At 42.1% G+C, this 19,322-nt stretch overlaps 2 protein-coding genes across 13 annotated transcripts in view; one reads left to right on the top strand and one right to left on the bottom strand.

Annotated features, from left to right (window-relative positions):
• prickle1b (prickle homolog 1b) overlaps positions 1 to 9,017 on the top strand; it is a 29,103-nt gene extending 20,086 nt beyond the window's left edge. For both annotated transcript variants that reach the window (XM_008400984.2, XM_008400983.2), the window contains exons 2-8: positions 566 to 766; positions 1,418 to 1,531; positions 3,405 to 3,542; positions 5,589 to 5,792; positions 5,880 to 6,066; positions 6,341 to 7,339; positions 7,434 to 9,017. In XM_008400984.2, coding sequence (XP_008399206.1) covers positions 578 to 766; positions 1,418 to 1,531; positions 3,405 to 3,542; positions 5,589 to 5,792; positions 5,880 to 6,066; positions 6,341 to 7,339; positions 7,434 to 8,392 — 2,790 coding nt within the window. In that variant the 5' untranslated portion in view covers positions 566 to 577 and the 3' untranslated portion in view covers positions 8,393 to 9,017. The remainder of the gene's footprint in view (positions 1 to 565; positions 767 to 1,417; positions 1,532 to 3,404; positions 3,543 to 5,588; positions 5,793 to 5,879; positions 6,067 to 6,340; positions 7,340 to 7,433) is intronic.
• A 1,499-nt stretch (positions 9,018 to 10,516) lies between these two features.
• Positions 10,517 to 19,322, bottom strand: part of pphln1 (periphilin 1) — a 78,041-nt gene continuing 69,235 nt past the window's right edge. For 9 of the 11 annotated variants that reach the window (XM_008400991.2, XM_008400990.1, XM_008400994.1 and 6 more), the window contains 2 exons: positions 16,331 to 16,468; positions 10,517 to 11,168 (listed from right to left, as the gene is read on the bottom strand). In XM_008400991.2, coding sequence (XP_008399213.1) covers positions 10,902 to 11,168; positions 16,331 to 16,468 — 405 coding nt within the window. In that variant the 3' untranslated portion in view covers positions 10,517 to 10,901. Of the gene's footprint in view, positions 11,169 to 11,243; positions 11,406 to 16,330; positions 16,469 to 19,322 lie in introns of those variants that run through there. The other 2 variants (XM_008401001.2, XM_008400999.1) reach the window with 2 other exon arrangements.

Genomic DNA, 19,322 nt, shown 5'->3' with positions numbered 1-19,322 from the left:
TATATATAAGGTTTTCTTTATCATGTTTTGTGTTAAACCAACTTTTTAAAACTTTGTAAAACATGTTATTTGTTCCCTTTGTGCTAATTCAACAATTAAAGTAGCTTTCTAATCTGGCCTAATCCAATTATAATCCAAGGATTTTGTGGCCGCGGCCACCCGTCGGCCACCTCTGCATTGCGCCCGTGCGAATGTTATTCTTGTGTTTGACCTGTGAACTGGCTCGGCACTAAATTGAGAAGAAACTGTTTTTACTTCACTGTTTGTTCTTTGCTCTTCGAATGTTTTGGTTTTCAATGTCAAACCCTTACAACGCTGCCAGGACAAAGGCACTTATCTCGTTGAGACGCGAAAACAAACAATGGCAAATTGACCGATTGCGAGCAATTGAAAAATAATAATTGCGAGAAAATCCAATATCAGCAATATTCCAGCCAAACGAATGACGAAATGGCAAAACGCAGACATTTGTGTATAATTAGGTAAAAAAAAAAAAACTAAAAAAAAACATGTGACGCAAGCAGAGAATTAGAAAAATAAAAAGGGCCACCGTTTGTCTTCACAGCCCCTGAGAGCGATGAACCTAGAGCGCAGCGACAGAAGGGAGCGTCCCGCACCCCGAGGGCCAGAGATGGAGGCCCGTTCGGGGGGGAAAGTGGGGAAGATCATGTCCGTGGGCTTCCAGAGGAGCTCCACCTCAGATGACGACTCCGGCTGTGTGCTCGAGGAGTACGCCTGGGTGCCGCCGGGACTCAGGCCTGAACAGGTAACAGCCTTCCAACGGGATTTAATTTGACCATTTGGAGAGATGTACATATAATCTTTGTCTTTAAGGGTATGTTTTAGAATACCAGTCTAATTTTAGTGGAAGGTAAATTGCTGACAAAGCCTGAAAAAAAAAATCAACACATGTAATTGGAGTTTAATTGTGCAAAATTGTGTGCCATAAGCAGGAGGTTTAGTTCGAGTAAGGATATTTTGCGCCGACATGCCCCGACACCGAGCGTCTGCTCATCCACGTTCAGCCGTGTTTGCTCAGGATAAAGACATTCGCTTCAACTCAGTCAGAAAACACTTTGCCGTGTTTTTCTTTCGCCTCCGAGGACATGCCATCACCTTTTGCTCCGGCTTCCGTTTCTCCCGTCAAGGGAAATTAACCGAGGCAAACATTAACATTTACAGTCCCGCGCCGTCTGCTTTTGTGTGAAGAGATTTCACAGTCGGGCGCCTGTGACTGGATATAGATTGACATGTTTGGCCCGTGGAGTCACAAAAGAAAGACACACACCGATATGCCCGGTTGACAGCCTAAGACTCTCCTCTCTTTAATGCCTTTAAGCAACCGAAACAAAGGAGTTACCGTACGGCCTGGCGACGGTTCAGAGCCGCTCATGCATGCGTCTCTCTGCTCCTCCAGGTCCAGATGTATTTCGCCTGTCTGCCAGAAGACAAAGTGCCGTACGTGAACAGCCCGGGAGAGAAGCACCGGATCAGACAGCTCCTCTACCAGCTCCCGCCACACGACAACGAGGTACAAAGACGGTTATTCAGTAAAAGAAGCAGAGCGAATGTACCCATTACACAAATACTTGGGCAACAATGAAGCGAACTTTTCGCATCAGGCTCCTTTCAGTTTTCCACTTACAAAAAAGCAGACATTGTTGACAGATAGCATTCAGCTGCATATGCAAAGTTAATCCCAAATACATAGAATATCGCAAAAAAAAACAACAAAAACGTATTTATATTTTGTTTCAGCAAACTCAGACTTTAAAGAAGATTATATAGTGACGCATTTCAACCATTTATTTCTGTTATCCTTTACGATTATGGCTTAATGACATCATCAATTGAGTCATCCACCAATAGGATAAGTCACAAAGAATCGTTGCAATTGAAGCTGTCCATACACAGATTGCTCTATCCAAGCATAGTGATAGAAAGTTGAACGGAAGGAAAAAGTGCTTCAGGTGTTAAGTAGACTGGCTGGTGAATCAATGAATTAACTGGCTGAAAATAAAAAAATAAAAAAAAGAAGAAAAGAAATCTTATACAACAGATGCTTTCTCTCAAACGCAGCAAGATACAAACGTGTGACGGTAAAGCAAATCTCTTGTTTGCTCCACTTATGATGTTCATAAGTGGAGCAAACAGCCAGCTTCCCTCTTTCTCATTTGCAATACTGGAGTTGACACTAGGTGATATGACGGAGGGTTATCATCAGCTGACTAACAAGAGGGGCTGGCAGGGGGGGGTCTGGGTGTGCACATTTGGAAGAGACAGCGGGTACACACGCAGTGTTTGAGCGGTTTTCCGGCTTCAGCAGCCTATGGAGGCGAGGTGATGCTGGAGCGGCGGTGGTTTGGAGGGGATAAACCGTGTGTGTGTGTGTGTGTGTGTGTGTGTGTGTGTGTGTGTGTGTGTTCGGGTGAGAGGAGAAAGAGGCAGAGCTGTTGTTTACAGATCAACAGAGCCGGTTGTTAGGACAGCCCTGCTCTTTTATCTGAGCCTTCATCTTCCTCTCTAAATACAGAGGAAGGGCTTGTATATTGTTGATGCCATCCTTTCAAAGCAGCCTTGGGCAGAGAATTAGCTTCAATTAAACTCTTTCTACCACCATATTTGGACCTGCTTCACCCAAGCACACAGATGAAAGCAGTGCTATCTGCTGGACTTGGTGCTCATCTAGCTTTCGCTAAGACAGTAATGCATTGTTGTGCAAATAAAAACACTTAAAAAAAAACATATATTCACCCCTTTTTATTACACACATATAAAAATCCAACTCACCTAATTAGCAAATAGATTCAAGCTGCATGTAATTTATTCCTAAATAAATCCAGTGTCCTCATTGCTGAGATGAAGCAGAATAGATTTTGAAAGTTTCTATTCAAAAAACAGAAGATGACAGAAAACTTACACCCTGAACATACCATCCTCACTTTGAAGCACGGTGGTGACAGCGTCATGCTTTGAGAATGATTATCAGAGTTAATGGTAAAATGGATGGAGCTGAATATAGGGCAGTACTGACAAGAAAACCTGTTAGAGGTTAGAGACTAGGGAAGAAGTTCACCTACCAACAGAGCAATGAACCCAAGCATACAGACAACTGAATGTGTTGGTGTACACTAGATTTTTGCATTAAAATGGCCTACTTCAAGGCAAAACCTAAATCTGGTGGAGAATCTGTTGCTAGGCTTGAAAGTAGCTGTTTGAGGAAGCTCCATTTCCAGTATGACTGAGTTTTAGCAATTTGTCCAAGAGTTAATGCCGTTAATGAGATCACCAATACTGACAGAAACACAAAATAAAAATGTAAATAAAATAAAATGTAAATAATTGACCATCATTTATTGTAATGCTTTTTAATTCCTTTTTTTTGTTGTTGTTGTTTCCTACAGTTGCGCTACTGCCAGTCGTTAACGGAGGAGGAAAAGAGGGAGCTTCAAATGTTCAGCAACCAAAGAAAGAGGGAGGCGCTGGGCAGAGGGACGCCAAAGATCCTCCCTAGAGCCCTGCAACACACTCGCTGTGAAAACGTATGAATCTCCCACACACACACACATACACACACACAAACACACTGACATATTACTGTGCACACATGCACTGAGGTGAGATAAGAGTCACAGAGAAACCACGTGAAGCCGATCCACTATCCTTTTCTGGCCCTGACTGGCTAATATAGTGGTTTAAATCACTGACATAAACTTCCTCATTAGGGCAGAAGAGGAAACGGGGAAATTGGAGGGCTCATGTTTAAACCAAGCGGAGAGGCCAGTTTCCTCATGAGGAGCTCAGCCAATTTCCTGCCAGCCATCTATAACCCAGCGTGAGAGACTGCAAATAAGTGGCCAGATTAATTAGTAATTCTTGCACAGAGTCCTAAAATCCCATTTTTACCCAAACGAGTCACAGTATGAAGCAGGTAATTCCACATCGAGTGCTGTAATTAGAGCATGCGGAGCTGGTTGCGAGGCATCTTGACATTTTGAATGAAGTCGGGTTGAGCTCAGGACAAGAAGCAGTTGCGTTTGCAGACACCGTAAACGGAAACATTAAGTGCGGCTGATCGTATTTCTGAAAAAAAAAAGAAAAAGAAAAGAAAAACCGCCTGCCTTCGTTTCTCCAAACGTAAATATTGGTGTTATGCGGCTTCCGACGCGAAGAGTGACTCAACCACATCCTCTTCCAGGCGTCCTGGAGGGAGCAGATGAAGCTAATTCCCCCTCCCCGAACATTCAGATGCAGTCTGTCACCACTCAGACGCAGAAGCTAAAATGGAGGGGGGTGGGGGGGATGCAAGGTCACACACATGCTCCCCAGGATTCCAATGGACACATACACACACGTTGGAACCGGACATGCGTATCCTTACGGCAGCTCTGCAAACATATGCTATTGTCAACCACAGGGCGTTTAATGACAACACAAACCTCATCACTTTGCTAGGCTTGGCTTGTAGTGATATGCAACACCACAGTTTTCAAGGCCCCAGTCTGTCCAAAGTGGTCATAATGGCTAACAGCTGGGCATGCTGTCCCAAAGCTCCCTATGAATGCCTTATAAATATGCCTAGTTATATAAAGACTGCATGTTCAGGCAGGCTTTAACGATCTCTGTGGAGACATGAGACCTTTTGTCAGAAGGCCAAGGCCGCTTTACAGACCTGAGGTGCTTTCCTACGAGTTACTGACGATTGGACCAGGCAAGAAAAAAAATGGCATAGGTCCCCGAATAATCTTTAGCTTCAGTGTGTTCAAGGTACGAGCACATTTACGTTTTTGCTGTCTTTGTGAAAATTAAAACTTAGCAGATATACAAGTGTACGTCAATGAAACGTGAAGTTCTAATATAAGAATGCCACGGAGCTGCAGGTATGTCCTTGTACCGCACAGTACATGCACCAAGTACTTCGCCTGGAGTTGCTTTTCTTTGGATAAATCACTGCCTTCGTATAGAGTGGCATGGAGGCGGACAGCCTACGCCGCTGCTGAGGTGTGAAGGCAGTCGATCTTGCTTTAATATAGGCTCAGCCGCATTGCTGGATCTGGTGTCTAACGCAAGGAATGCCGCAGCTGTAGATACATCCGTCTATGGTGGCTCTTGAAGCGCTCACTTGAGCCACAGTTCACACCTTGTAAATCTCTACAAAAACGTTGGTTTGAACGGGGCCTCGCTTCACAATTCTCTCAAGCCTGCTGTTTTTAATTCATTTCACCTTCCACTAAACCTTTCAGGAATATGCTTGTGAATAGTCATCTTCTTTACCAATAACCTTTTGTCACCTACCCCACTTGTGGAGGGGTGTGAGTGACGATGATTGGATTGGTGAAAGAGGGACATTTTGTTTTTTAATGCCATTCTCTAATTGATAGAACTTTAATTACCAGGCATAATTAATCTGTATGTGTTTTACCCTTTTCATTAAATGTACTGAAATAAAAATAATTTAATCCACTCCACATGCCTATTTTGAGTTTTATTTCGCAATCCGCTTTACTTAGATTTGCAAGGAAGAGTAATTATCACCATTAGTGTTGGCAGCTTAATCTCACATATTACCTCCTGTTTGTGTTTGACAGTGTTGTGGCGGCATTAATGGAGGGGAGATGGCCATTTTTGCCTCCAGAGCAGGGCCGGGTCCCTGTTGGCACCCGGCATGCTTTGCATGCTCCATGTGCCAGGAGCTTCTGGTGGACCTCATCTATTTCTATCAAAATGGCAAGATCTTCTGCGGGAGACACCACGCAGAGCTCATGAAACCTCGATGCTCTTCTTGTGACGAGGTAATTGGCCCAAATATTTGACGCTAGCTAGCAACTGGTGTATTTTAAGTTGATGCAAACTAATGATGGTTCTGCAAATGTACGTAGATCATCTTTGCAGATGAATGCACCGAGGCAGAGGGACATCACTGGCACATGAAGCACTTTGCCTGTTTTGAGTGCGGGACGATGCTAGGTGGACAGCGGTACATCATGAAAAATGGTCGGCCCTACTGCTGTGGGTGCTTTGAGTCGCTGTATGCAGAGTACTGTGAGGCCTGTGGTGAAAACATTGGTAAGTCATACTTAAAATCTTGAGACAAAGTTTATGACAAACATACATCTATGCATGAATTTGAGTGCTAAAACATTAAACCTGAGGCAAGCATTTGTATTCAGCCCAAAGGTGAATCTACCAAGTAGCACCTTGAACACAAATTACTTGTTAAAAATGGAAAATTTACAGCTTTAATATCACAAAATGTGAAACATATCGAAAAATATTCGATATCAGTCAGACGCATGAAAATGAGATTACGGTAACGTGATTCTTACTTTCATTTCTCTAGGTGTTGACCATGCCCAGATGACCTACGAAGGCGTTCACTGGCACGCCACAGACCAGTGCTTCTGTTGTGCCCAGTGCAAGATGTCTTTGCTGGGTTGTCCCTTCTTACCCAAGCAGGGGCGCATCTATTGCTCAAAGGCCTGCAGCCAGGGGGAAGATGTACATGCCTCAGACTCATCGGATTCCGCTTTCCAGTCAGCCCGCTCTCGCGAATCCCGGCGGAGCGTCCGCATGGGAAAAAGCAGTAGGCCCGCTGAACAGTGGCGACAGTCACAGCTGTTTAGCCCTCCCACTACAGTCACCTCTTATGAGCACAGGTTTGGGGAGGGTGAAGGGGACAGAGACGGCGATGGTGACATCGATATAGTGGGGAGTAAGTTAACCCGTCTCGGTCTGGAGGAGGAGAGGTTCTGGAGGGAGCGGGAGGAACAGGATGCTGGTGGAGAGGAGGATCCAGAGGAGTGGGCTCAGCATGAGGACTATATGACTCAGCTCCTGCTCAAGTTTGGTGACCGTGGTATGCTGCACCAGCATCAGCCACCGTCCCTAAAATCACAGATCCCCAACAGTGACTCGACACAGCTAATAAGTGTGTCAGATCCCTGGCTGAAGTCCGATTCAAAATCTGTAGGTCTTAACCCCTCGTCCCCTGCCCCTAACAGTCCCACCCAGAGCCAGACTTCTGACCAGTCTCGAGCCAACAGCCTCAGTCCAGGCTTGATGGACAAGCAGCATCTACCCGAAATGTACTGGGCCCAGTCACAGGACGGCCTCGGAGACTCGGCATATGGAAGCCATCCAGGTCCTGCCAGTGCAAGAAAGATCCAAGAGCTAGAGTATGACCAAGATCAGGAGCAGTCTGGAGTAGGAAAGCAGGCTTTTTGGCCAGACACAAGGGAGTGGTACGAGGACTCCCTGGAGTGTATTGCTGACGAGCTAAGGAAGGCTGAGAAGGGTGTTGGAGACTCCATGGATTCCCTTGCTTTGTCAAACATCACTGGTATGCATGTTGCTTAATGTCTTAAATCGGTTCTTCTTACTTTTGATCTCAAAAATATATTCTAATAAATATTCCTTCTTCACTGTTTTTTTAGGTGCATCAGTGGATGGGGATGCACCCACAGTCTACAACCTTCATGGCATCCAGGATTCTTCCATGACTGTTGAGTGCGAGAAAATGAGCAACATGGGAACATTTAATTCATCCCACATACACCACAGTGCAAACTCCCTTAGTCTTAACATGGAAAAGAGAGTTGAGGAGGCAGAGAGTGGGATAGGGCTTGGAATGAGGGTTGGGGCTCCCACAGGACTTCACGCAATATCTCCACATTCAGAGGGCCTACCCGGATCCTTTGTTCAAGCTCCGGCCATACGGAGGAGCAAGTCGCAATCCAGGCCTCCTCAAATGGTCAAGTTCTCAGAGGACACAGTGGACAATGGATATAATGATGGATTTGAGGTTAGTGTTATGAAACATCCCATGAGCGAGAAGCCACAAAGGAGAGCGCACTGTCCAGATGAACCTGGCAGAGCAAGAAGCCACTCGACAAGCCACCACGGCAGAAGCAGGCCCCAACACCACCGACAGGGCCGGCGCCACAGGAGCCGCAAAACTCGCTCGGACAACGCCCTTCACATGGTACCCGTAGAGAGAGCGCAGAGACTGTTTGAGCCTCAGCAGCAGGGTATAGTGAGTCCGCCGTACGGCGCGATGCGTCTTCAGAACCCTGCACACATGCTGCCGCTGGCCTACTCCCAAACCCGATCTGACTATATGCTCCGTAGCTCCAACCAGAATGACCCACGGTTTGAACATTTCATGGGTCTCCACAGAGACGAGGATGACTGGTGCTCAACTTGCTCGTCGTCGTCGTCAGACTCTGAGGAAGAGGGGTATTTTCTTGGCCAACCAATCCCACAACCTCGAGCGGTTGGGCGCTACTATGCAGAAGACTACCCAACAAGGGTGACCGCGCTCACGGCCCTCAGCCACGGCTCACAGACTGGTTGCAGAAAGGGCCATAGCTCCAAAAACTGTATCATTTCTTAGCGAACCATGTCATTAATATTACGGAGTGCACTACACAAAGCAATAAGGTGAAGATTTTTCAGTTCGGTCTGTCATATTCTGTAAAGAGGCCATTACTGAGCTGTTTAGACACTTCTTACGTGTATGTAAAGCTGGCTAAAATGTTCCAACATTGATAGGATTTGAATACCAGTGGAAATTTGGAATTTTGCCAAGAGAGGATTTTATGTTCAGTTAATAGTTTTGCAAGGGTAAATATGGTATACGGTAAAAACACCCCCCCCACCCCCAGAGGTTAACAATGCAAGTAGAGCCAACAAACTAACCAAATAACTATTTAATGTTTACTAAGGCAACATAAAAATGTAAATAATAAGTTAAAGTTTCAGTTCTAGTATTTTATACTCATTTAAAAGTGTAAAAATAGTTTTTGCTTAAGTGAGAAGAATCGCCAAGTTGTCCTCAGATAAAGGCCACATTATTCCTGTTTGATGTTTGCAACACCTTCCACATTATGTAATCACAAACCATGTACAGAACTGGCAGCGACACACCTGTACTTGCACCTGACCACCAGCATTGCTCTAAGATAACCAACGTGCGCTCTGTGATGTAAAGGTGCTTGCAATAAATATTTTTTCTCCAATTGTTCAAGAATGCTCTGGTTGAATCGGGTTATACAATTTGGAACGTATAATGCGTTTTTCTTCTATTTTTGACTTCAAGTAGACATACTTTCTACATACTAAAGAGGGGAAAACAAGCAAATATGAACGTAAGCAAGGTAGTCTTGACCTTCAAAAGTCAGCAAATGGCTACTATACAGAAAGTTACTCAAATATGTCTATAGACAGATGTAAAAAAAAAAGAAGACAAGGTTTTACCAGGTTGCCATTTTTCTCCAATATTTGCACTTGATCCCATAAGATAAAATTGCTTAAAAATTCAGCAAACTTTTTTTATATATAAAACACTTAATATAGATTTTTCTAAATTAAAGGACAAACAAGTTATTTCCAGTTTTAAAGTAACTTTTGCAAAAAGACAACCAATACCTTCACTTCAGTGGAGCGTTTCCTAGTTATGGAATTTGGCAACAAGGAAAAAAAAAGTTTATTCTAGAACCTTCTCCTGCAAAAATGTTCTATTCATATATATTTTTTTAAGATTCTTTTCCATTTTGAAAAGTTGCCAAAAGAAAAATGGAAAAGACAACAAATAACTACCCGTTGTCTTGGGGCATAAATATGTGACAAAAAGGAATACTTTTCTTTCTTTTCGAAATGTGAAAGAGTAGAAGATAAAAATTCAAAGCCAAGGCCGTCCGTTTTCCTTATAAGTCAAGACATGGCTACAAGGAAATAGCTGCTTGCTAACGACAGCCACATCTACACCCTACAGCTTTTTTTTTTAAGCTATCAAAACTGAAACGGTTGGGTGAGGATTTATAAAAATTCACTTGGTAGTGAATGACAATTTCTTTATCAAAAGCCCTTTCAATAAAAGTTAAACACCTCTCCTTTTAAATACACACAACTTAAGTATCGTCTTCAATTTCTAGTTTTTTTTAAGCTGATCAGGTTTGTCAAAAAAAACTTTACGAGTAATCCATGACTTCTTGTGTTGAGTTACAAACAAGACAAGAAACAAAAAAATCAGGCAATTTCTCCATGTCTCTTCAAAATGGGGAGATATCCCTGACTTTCTATTCTGCAAACATATGACGGACATAATTTGCTTGTGGGGGGGGAAAAAAAAACCATAGAACGGGGCAAGTCATTCAAGTTAATGTGTGAAAATCTTCATAACTCTGGGAATGCACATGAACTGCATGAGGATTTTTACAATATAACTTCTTTAGCCCAATTACTTTAAGTCGGACGATTTAGAAACTTTCAATTAGTAATCCATAACTTCTGGTTTCCCTGAGGTATGAATCCGAAAGGCCTTTTTCCTTTTTAGCCACTTTTCAAAATGGGAAAGAACATTACATCTTTGCAAGACAGAAGGATGGATCTGACTCTTAGTATATTTTGGGAATTTCTAAAAATGGTCAAGCTTTTCGCGTTTTGTTTTTTCAGAAATGTCAGATTGAGAAAGGCAATTTCAAATATTTTAACAGTACAAATTTTTACGACGACTTGATTTCTGTCTATTGCAGCACCGAGTGATACATATTTATTCAAGTTACACATCAGAAAACAAAACTTACAAAATGTGAGATCATGCTTCAAAACTGAATGCCATACTAAATATCATAAGAGCCACAGAGACTTGTAGTTTTTAAATATTATTTAAACAAAAACAAAAAAACTGTAATGTTTTTACATTTTTCATAGAAAACCTGAAGGTAAAAATGGTCCATTCAAAAATAACACTGTTCGCTCCTGCGATGAGTTCCTCAGGTTGCTGTGACCTGCAGTATGTTCAAGTCCAGCAATCCTAAATTTGAGCTGTTAATCCCCCCCAAAAAAACATAAAATAAAAATCATCAGTCTCATTAAATCGGAGCGGACGTAGACGAAGCGCGTCAGAAAGACGACGAGCTGTGGTTCACTCCGGTCTTTAACAGTTTCTGGGACATGGCAGGAGTGACAGAGTCACAGACGGAGGGTTCTGGAAGCCGGACGTCCTCATCCAGCTCTTTGATGAAATGCTTGAGGTCCTCCAGGCAGCGCTCGCGTATCTCTCCGAGGTTCTCCCTGAGCGGGACTTGCAGCTGCTTCTCCAAGCTGGGATCCTTTGCCACCAGCATTTTGACCACCATTCCGAACGTCTCGCAATCCTGCCTGTAGACCTAAAGGACAGGGCAGTGTGATTACTTTCATTTGGCTATAATAAAAACTGAGAAGTTTTCATATATTATTCATACATTGGGGAACCGCCTCCGTCCTTCTCTACCCGTCATCTGGGTGCAAACACTTCACAGCGTTACACTCGAGCTTACTCCTCTGGCGTGAACACATGCAAAGCAGTGTCAGAACATAAAAGACTTCATTCTCCTCTTGTACTTAATGAGCCCACTTGAAACAAGCTGAGAAACAATAAAAAATTAATTAATTAATTGGTGTTTTAGAGGTTTACGTCGGCCGTTAAATGAGCAAAGGACATTTCTGTGCTTCAAAATCCTCCACGGTGAAGTGAGTCTATCATTTCTACACATGTTTGAGGGGTAAAACATAAACGTTGCCTTGGAAAAGCATCAATCTGTTTACAACTTTTCACATTTGAACAAACTACAACCACAAACTATTTTAGTGGGATTGCAGCAAACGGTCTGTGTGCAATTTAATCTCAGTATAAATTTAGCAGCTGAGTGAAGGTTTTATTAAAAAGGATATTACCCCAGAGTGAAATACGATGTCTTTCTGTAGCAGGAAGCTGTCCCGGGTTGATGGTAAGGACAATCCCAAAAGCAAAAAGTTTTTAAGATGCTGCAGAAGACTCTTAGACTGTGGCTGAGATTTAACAGCCAGGTGGATTGGTCAAGACACACAGCCAGAGCAACAATGGAATTATTCAGATAGATTAAAAAAAAGAATGGCCCAGTCAAAGACCGGACCAAATCAATACTTTTGCACACTCAGTTTCCAGATTCAGTTATTAAATTTTTTTTTACGTTTTATTTTTAAGTCATTTTGGGGATCAATGTTAAAAGCTGATTTAATATTAGTTAAGTCTTATTGTCTGTAGGTTCAAACAACCAAACAAACACAATGGTAAACTTGAGTTCTAATTTTCAGAGTGTATTTCAGAGTGTAGGGCTAATCTATAGTTTTGTAGCATCTAAGTATAACAGCTTTATTAGAAAACTTCTGAACTTGTCAATTCAGGAATGGACTATTCTAGTCTGAAATCCAATATTATAAAAAATAGTTTGTGAACTTAATTTTTTTGTAAACTCCTAGCAATTAGCAGGTCTTGTTGGAGTTCTTTGTTGGCATTTTAGAGCAGATTCAAGAACCGTAGGTCTGAATTTAAAGTCGTCTAGAGGTCAAGCAGGCCCTTACCTAACAGATCCACACATCTAAAGTAGCAAAAGCTATACGGTTTAAAATTGCATAGAAAATTTAAGAATCTGTGGAAAGATGGGCAAAAAAATCCCCCAAAAACAAATAAAAAGAAGGCATATCTAAAATACACACCATCCAATCTGACTGAAACACATTCCAGAAGAAACATGGGCTATAACTGGCAAAATGTGAAAAATACAGAATAGGGTATGAATATATGATGCAATTTTCCCAACATATAAGCGTTTGTGCGTGCCAACAGGTTATCCAGGTTGAATAACTTCATTTATGAGCCAAAGAAACTGACACTATTTCACAACGTGACAGATTTAATTAGCTAGTCGGCCCCATCTATCCCCGAGTTTTCCTTCTCTTGAGTCAGAACAAAATTAATTCACAGACACTGATGATGTTACACAAGTAAATGAGCTAGAGGGCTGATTCACAAACACAGCTCAAGTAAAAATGCATAAATACAAGTATGTGCCCATCAGGCTGTGTGTTGTAAATTAGGCCAAGCAACACAGACTTTCAGTCACTCACCAACAGTGGCTTCTGCACTGCAGGGCGCTCTGACTCACCAACTTATTATTTATAGATTTTCACATCGTTCCTAGAACACAACGCAGGAGAAGAGAGTTCCAGAACAAAGATCTGCTGCTGTCAAACAGAGTTTATCTATTTGCATCTATAGAATAGGCTTTAAAAAGTAAAACATGTCACCCACAATCAGCAAACAGAACCAAGTGTCTGTAATACAGTCTATGATGGGTGGAACGATAGCAAGAGTTGGACAAAACCTGAAAGCTCATAGGTCAATATTTATGACCCATTAGTGCATCAAAAGTGATAATCTGCAAAATAATAAAAATAAAAAAAGGTGTGTTATAAGCCTTCGTATGCAAATGTTTATTAAAAGAAACTCATTATGGGCACAAATTAAATAAAATTTTGTTTCTCCCTTAGCATGTTGAGGAGAAACCACAAAGTTTTTGGTAGCCATTAGCGAGCTTTTAGCACATCTCTGCTTTTATTTGTGGAAGGAACCAAAGAATAGTAACTAAACTTTTTGCTGGTTGAGGTCAGGGCTTTGGCTAGACCATTTTATATGTTAAAACTAAATTCCCCCCCCCAAAAAATTACAAATGTTTCAGGTTAGTATTAAGCTGTTTGCTTAAGATCCAACCTTCTACAAATACTTGCAGAGGGAGGGGAGGAAAAGTGCTGTTGGTTTTTAAATGATTTACTTTAACAATAGGAAGAAACAGTCACATCAATCACTTCAGAGGAAACGTACGCTGGTCATCAGGATACAGTTTCCAAACCAGATGGTGACACAAATCAAACACACCCTGTCCTGTAAACCGGGTGTGTACCACACACACCTTGTGTATGTACAACATGAGTTGGGATGTTATTCACACGTCTGACGGTCTCGCTCAGCAGCTAACTATTTATACTATTCTCTCAGGATGCGTCCAATCAGTGTGCGGACAGCGGCTTCTATTAATACAGGAAGAAGCCGTTCCTACAAAACAATGTGCCGAAAACGAGTCCCACTTCCTAAAATCCATCCGGTTATCCAATCAGCAGAAGAAGAAAAAAAGCTCTCTGTAGGGCACTTTATACATAGATAAGGTTGTTATCTTTACAGCTCCCCTTTACTGACACTGTAAAGAGGCATAAACTCATCTGTCATTGTTTTGGCAGCTTTGCAGAGACGAATCAGACGCTTAGAATGTCAGTAGTTCAATAAATCTTTATGATTCTGCTGACCACTAGATCAGCAAATATCAGTAAAATAATAACAGTGATAAGATATTCAGATTCATTATAAATTAAGAGTCTGAACTCAAGAAGAAATGTGAAAGTGAGATCAGAAGATCTACAAACCAAAGTATTTATAGATGTGCACAGTTATGTAACAAAATCATTGGAGTTGTTTTTATATTTATATGACAACAAACATGATATTTTGAAGGCGGGTATAAACTTTCTCGGTTGTGTGTTTGCATCTCCCCTTCGCCAAAGAATGTAGATTAAGACGGACTGGAAAACAGGACTACCATCCCCATCCAGCTCTGCAATCTTTTTGAACAAAAACAGACAAAGCGCTCAACAGTTCTTCTGCGGCCAAATCTATTTATACTCCTAACCCAACGATATAAAACTGCCTTTGTTCCGCAGCCTGCGCAGTGAGGAGTAAAACTAACCCTTTCTTAGCCTGCATGCCTTGTCACTCACTTCCAACCACTTTGGCCGAGTTTCAGATCAAGCGAGCTTCAAGATTGAGGCGGCCTGTTAAAGGTTTCGAAGTCAGACGGTCGCCGAGTGTTTTTAGGAGCTGCTTGATTCTGTGTGTTTGTGTCTGTGAGGGCATTAAATCAAAACGGAGAGCAGAAAACCAAACACGTGGCCCACATTCGTCATGTGAGGAGGGATACTGCCTTGACTTTGGCGTGCAAAAGTGAGGGTAATTGAGTCATTATGGTGCAAAATAAACCAAGTGAGTTTACCTGACTGTTAAAGGGATGATGGGAAATTATGGCCAGCGAATCTGACGAGCGCTCTCAGACGTTTTATAGCTGCTGGTGCAAAGTCGGTGTGAAAGCAGCTTTTAGGTTTTAGTTGGTGTACTGAAGCACCAACTGTTCAAAAATTAATTCACTAACTAAGAGGAAAAGGAAGAAAGCAGTAGAGATCTATACTCTACTGAGAAATGTTGATTAAATTACTTTTGTCTGGCAGGATTATGTCTCAACAGTCTGGTCTCTTATGAAAAACCAAATGACAACCTTCAAAATCTGGAAATCATAAAAGCTTCAGAGAGCAACAACAGAACAGAAAGCTGGAGTTGTTGAAGCAAAAAAAAAAAAAAACACAAATATTTAATTTGTTTCCCCCCCCCCAACTGTTATTTGACAAAGAGCTCTGATAACATAAAGCAGGACACATTCTGAAACAAAATATTGCATTAAAATTAAAAATCTGACCTACAGAATCAGCCACACGCATCAGTATAGAAATATTTTAAGATAGCATAATGACACATTGAAACGTGACAAAGAACTCTATACTTTGGGTTCATTTCCTCCCCCCCAAATAAATCTTTCAATGCAAGATTATGTTGCTTACCAGGGAGAGGAGGCAGTTAAAGTGGCCTGTAGTGCGAGTTAGAATGAGACCACAAGGACTGAACAGTTGGGCAGTAAAAGCAGGAGGGAAGTCGCGGCGTCAGCACCAGCACTGCAACAAAGCTGCAGGCTCGCTGGTGCAGCTCGACGTGAGAGAGTGAAATGTGTCCTTCAGGGCAGAGTTAGCTCAGGATTTAATGGTTTTGAGTAAACCAACGGTAGCGTTCACTGGTCCGGGAACGGCCTTCATTAGACAAGTGAGCAGGTCTGGAACCTTTAGCCTGGGGTGCTGCAAGCTCTGTTAAACGTAAATCCTTCGCATTTATTGTGCGTATACAGCTAGCCCCAAACTTTGCTCAGTGGCGAGCTTTGTTCAGTTGCTGTCAAAACTGTTACTAGAGCTACATGTATTAACGTGATACTTTTATAAGAAGTAAAAAAGAAAAAAAGAAATAAAAAACTTTAAGCTTCAGAACATTATAGCAACGTTTGCAACAAAACCAAATCACAGACTCTCAAAGCCTAATTTTGAGTTTCTACACAGTATTGGCAGAATACATGAGCTTCATTAGCAGTGTTATATATTTTTTTATTTAGTTGATCCTAAGTAGCATTATTTTCATTTGCAAATCAGATAGAAAGAATGTAAGGTTTCCTCTAAAGCCGTCCTGAAAAGACTGTTCATTAACCTTATCGGTGAAATGTAAATGCTTCCATCTCAGCACCTTTCAAGTGCAGCACAATAAATTCAACTGGGATATTTAAAAATACCAGATCACTGGTTCCAAGTAGATTCATTGAAATAGAAGTACCTTTTCTATCTCCTTGGCTTTGGCTGCGATGGCCATGGTTCGCCTCTCTTCTAGGTTCTCTGTAGGCTTTTTGCTGTCTTCAGTGACCGGAGCCACGATTGGTTCCTCCTTTTCTGCCTCTGGTGGATTACTTTCCTCCTGTAAGGAGAGGAGAAGAGAGCTGCATGTGAATCCTGGCTTTAAAGAGAAGCTAAGAAACTGAAAAGCAGATTAAAAATGACTGTGAACCGAAGGAAGACTTGGAAAACACTTGAAATCGCATGACAAAACACCAAGGATGTGTAGGAATGTGGGTCAGTAACCTGAAGCCCAGCATCAGTGGATCACAATGACCTGACCTACTGTTACTTCTTTTATAGGAAGCCAAAGTCGGTGAAGCGTAGCAAAAAGGTCAAACTTAGCTCTACAGCAGCTTTTCCAACATGAAAAGTCAGAGTCACTTTTGGCAAATGAGTAAGCTCAACTTTGAACTACAACTACAACTACAAAGAAAAGCAGAAGGGAACATCAGGATTCCCGTTGATGTTTTCATTAAGTATCAAAGCTAATCTAATAATACTCGAGCGGTTTCTACTCATTGACTTGTCTGGTTTTGGACAGGAACTTCCGAAATTAGGAAGCATCGCGAACAAAATTAAGCCTTCTTCTAACGAGCAGACTGGAAGTTGTGCGTAAATGGGGACGCATTCCTGCTCATTTCCTGATTCTACGAGAGTTTGACGGCCAGGGAGCAGAGCCGCCCAACCAGGACTAAAGTTCGCTCATTCATCCGGGGGAAACGGGCCACGGACCAAGTCATCTTTCGTTTCTAGAAGTCCGAGTAAAGACATTACAAGCGACGGAGCATCACGTCCGGCTGCGGTCTAAAAATGAAAAGCACAACTCATAAGGAATCATCCAATTATTCCTTCCTATTCAGTGCCGAGCGTAGCTCCAGGGAGAAGTCCTGCGTACACGCTTGTGCACGTCTGAAAGATCACATTTGTCAGGCTTCGGCCTCCTTTGCTCGAGTTAATAATGAAAGCAACCATAACTTTCAGAGCCTTATTTGAAGTGGATGGAAAAAAAGGCTTAACTAGGTTTGCTCTCAAGCCAAAGCTGTTTATTTTTTTCCACATATGGGGAATAATGTGAATGTGGTCATTTTTAGAGTATATGCAACAACAAAAAGACATTTTCATTCCAAGATATTTTTAGCTTATTTTTCTAAGCATGGTCTAAAATTAAATTAGGATTTATGTTTCCAATGTCCTAACAGTTTGCATTCGTCTGCGAAGTATTCTTGCCATTGCCAGGGATTTTCATAACATGAGACTCTCCAAGCACTAGTACTGACTGAGAAAGCAGTGCTTTCTACCTGTCAACATGGTAGAAATTATTGCTACAAAGCAGAAGCTATTACTACATATGTCAAAAATTAAACGGGGAAAAAAAAACAAAAAACGATAACTCGCAAATGTAGAAACAAACTTTCCCCCAATTTTAACCACAAACTTCCTTCAATGTTATAGTTTTATGTGAAAGATCAATGTGTAGTAGTTGTAAAGTGAAAACAAATACTTTTTTTTTTAAAGTGCCATTTCGTTTTCAGCCCCCTTTACTCAAATACCCTAAAATAAAATCCAGAGCAACCTATTCAGCACTGCTTTTCAAAGTCCTGTTAATTTAATCTCAGTAGAAATAGAGCCATTTTGTGGAGGCCTCAGAGGCTTTTCAGAAGACATTAGTGAACAAACATTGTCATGAAGAAGAAGAAACACAGCAGACAAATCAGGGGTACCGCTGCGGTGAAGTTCAACGCAGGGTTTGGTTATGAAACAATACCCTCGGCTTTGAACGTGTCACACAGAATCAATCCGTCTCCCAAAAACGGACAGAATATGGCACAAACCCACCAAGACGAGGCCGCCCACCTAAAACCAGACAAGGGGAGCATAAATCAGAGAAGCAGCAAAGAGGTCGGGAGAAAAAGCGGGAGAATTTGGCAATGGAACAAACTGAACATCCAGAGAAACCATTGTTGGAAAAACAAGCGGTAAGAAATCCTGTTTAGAGTTTGCCGTGGAAAATAGCTGCGCTGATCATATTAGAGCACAAACCTTCACCCTGAACACAGCTTCTTCCCCCACCATGAAACGTGATGGAATCTGTGGAAAGATCTGAACACGGGTTCAGACTCTCTCTATCCGGTCGGACTCGGCTAGAGACATCTTGCAAGAAAGAATGAACAAAGATTTAAAAAATTGGCAAAACTGATCGTTACCCTTCAAGACTAGCAGCTTTATTTGCAGAAAAGGTGGTTGTACAAATCACCGACTCAGGGTGGCTGAATAGAAACGCACACATCAGTTCAGTTCTTCATTTCTAAAACTGTGAAAAACAATTCATGCTTTTCATTCACCTTCACATGTCTGCACAGATTTCCACTGGCCTATCCCGAAAAAGTTCAAAGGTTAAGAATACTTCTGTAAGACGCAAGAATCCACGTATCTTGTTATTTTACGTGGCCAAATATGAAATGGCAACAAAGAAGATTTTTGTGCAGAGATGAACCTCCTGGTGACCTTTCCTTTGTTCCAAATCCAGCTCTCCACCCATAGACCACCCTGGCTCACAGCCAGAGGTGGAGCTGCTCTATAGTTACCCTCCTCTTTGGTCTCTTCAGTCAGAGATGGCTCCAGAAAGCCTGCCTATGTGTGTGTGTGTGTGTGTAGTACGGCCACAGCAGGCAGTGACCCAGGCTATTAGAACAAGCTTTACTGAACGTGCACAGCAAAAGGCTTTCATCTCGGCCAAGGTTATGGGCATGTGCCCCGGGAACACATCAACAATGCACCGCAGCACAGATCAAACCCAGCAGAACCACGTGTATGCATGTGTGTGTGTGTGCGTGTGAGGAGAGGTGGGACAGTAAAACTTTTATCACAGCATTGATTGAACGGGACATGCGTCAGACAGAGGCATGTTTGTATCTTGCAACAACTCATTTGTT

The sequence above is a fragment of the Poecilia reticulata genome, linkage group LG23 (genome assembly GCF_000633615.1).
Source record: "Poecilia reticulata strain Guanapo linkage group LG23, Guppy_female_1.0+MT, whole genome shotgun sequence".
Lineage (NCBI taxonomy): Eukaryota > Metazoa > Chordata > Actinopteri > Cyprinodontiformes > Poeciliidae > Poecilia > Poecilia reticulata.
Note: the sequence above shows the minus strand (reverse complement) of the source record. Positions and strands in the feature narration are given on the sequence as shown.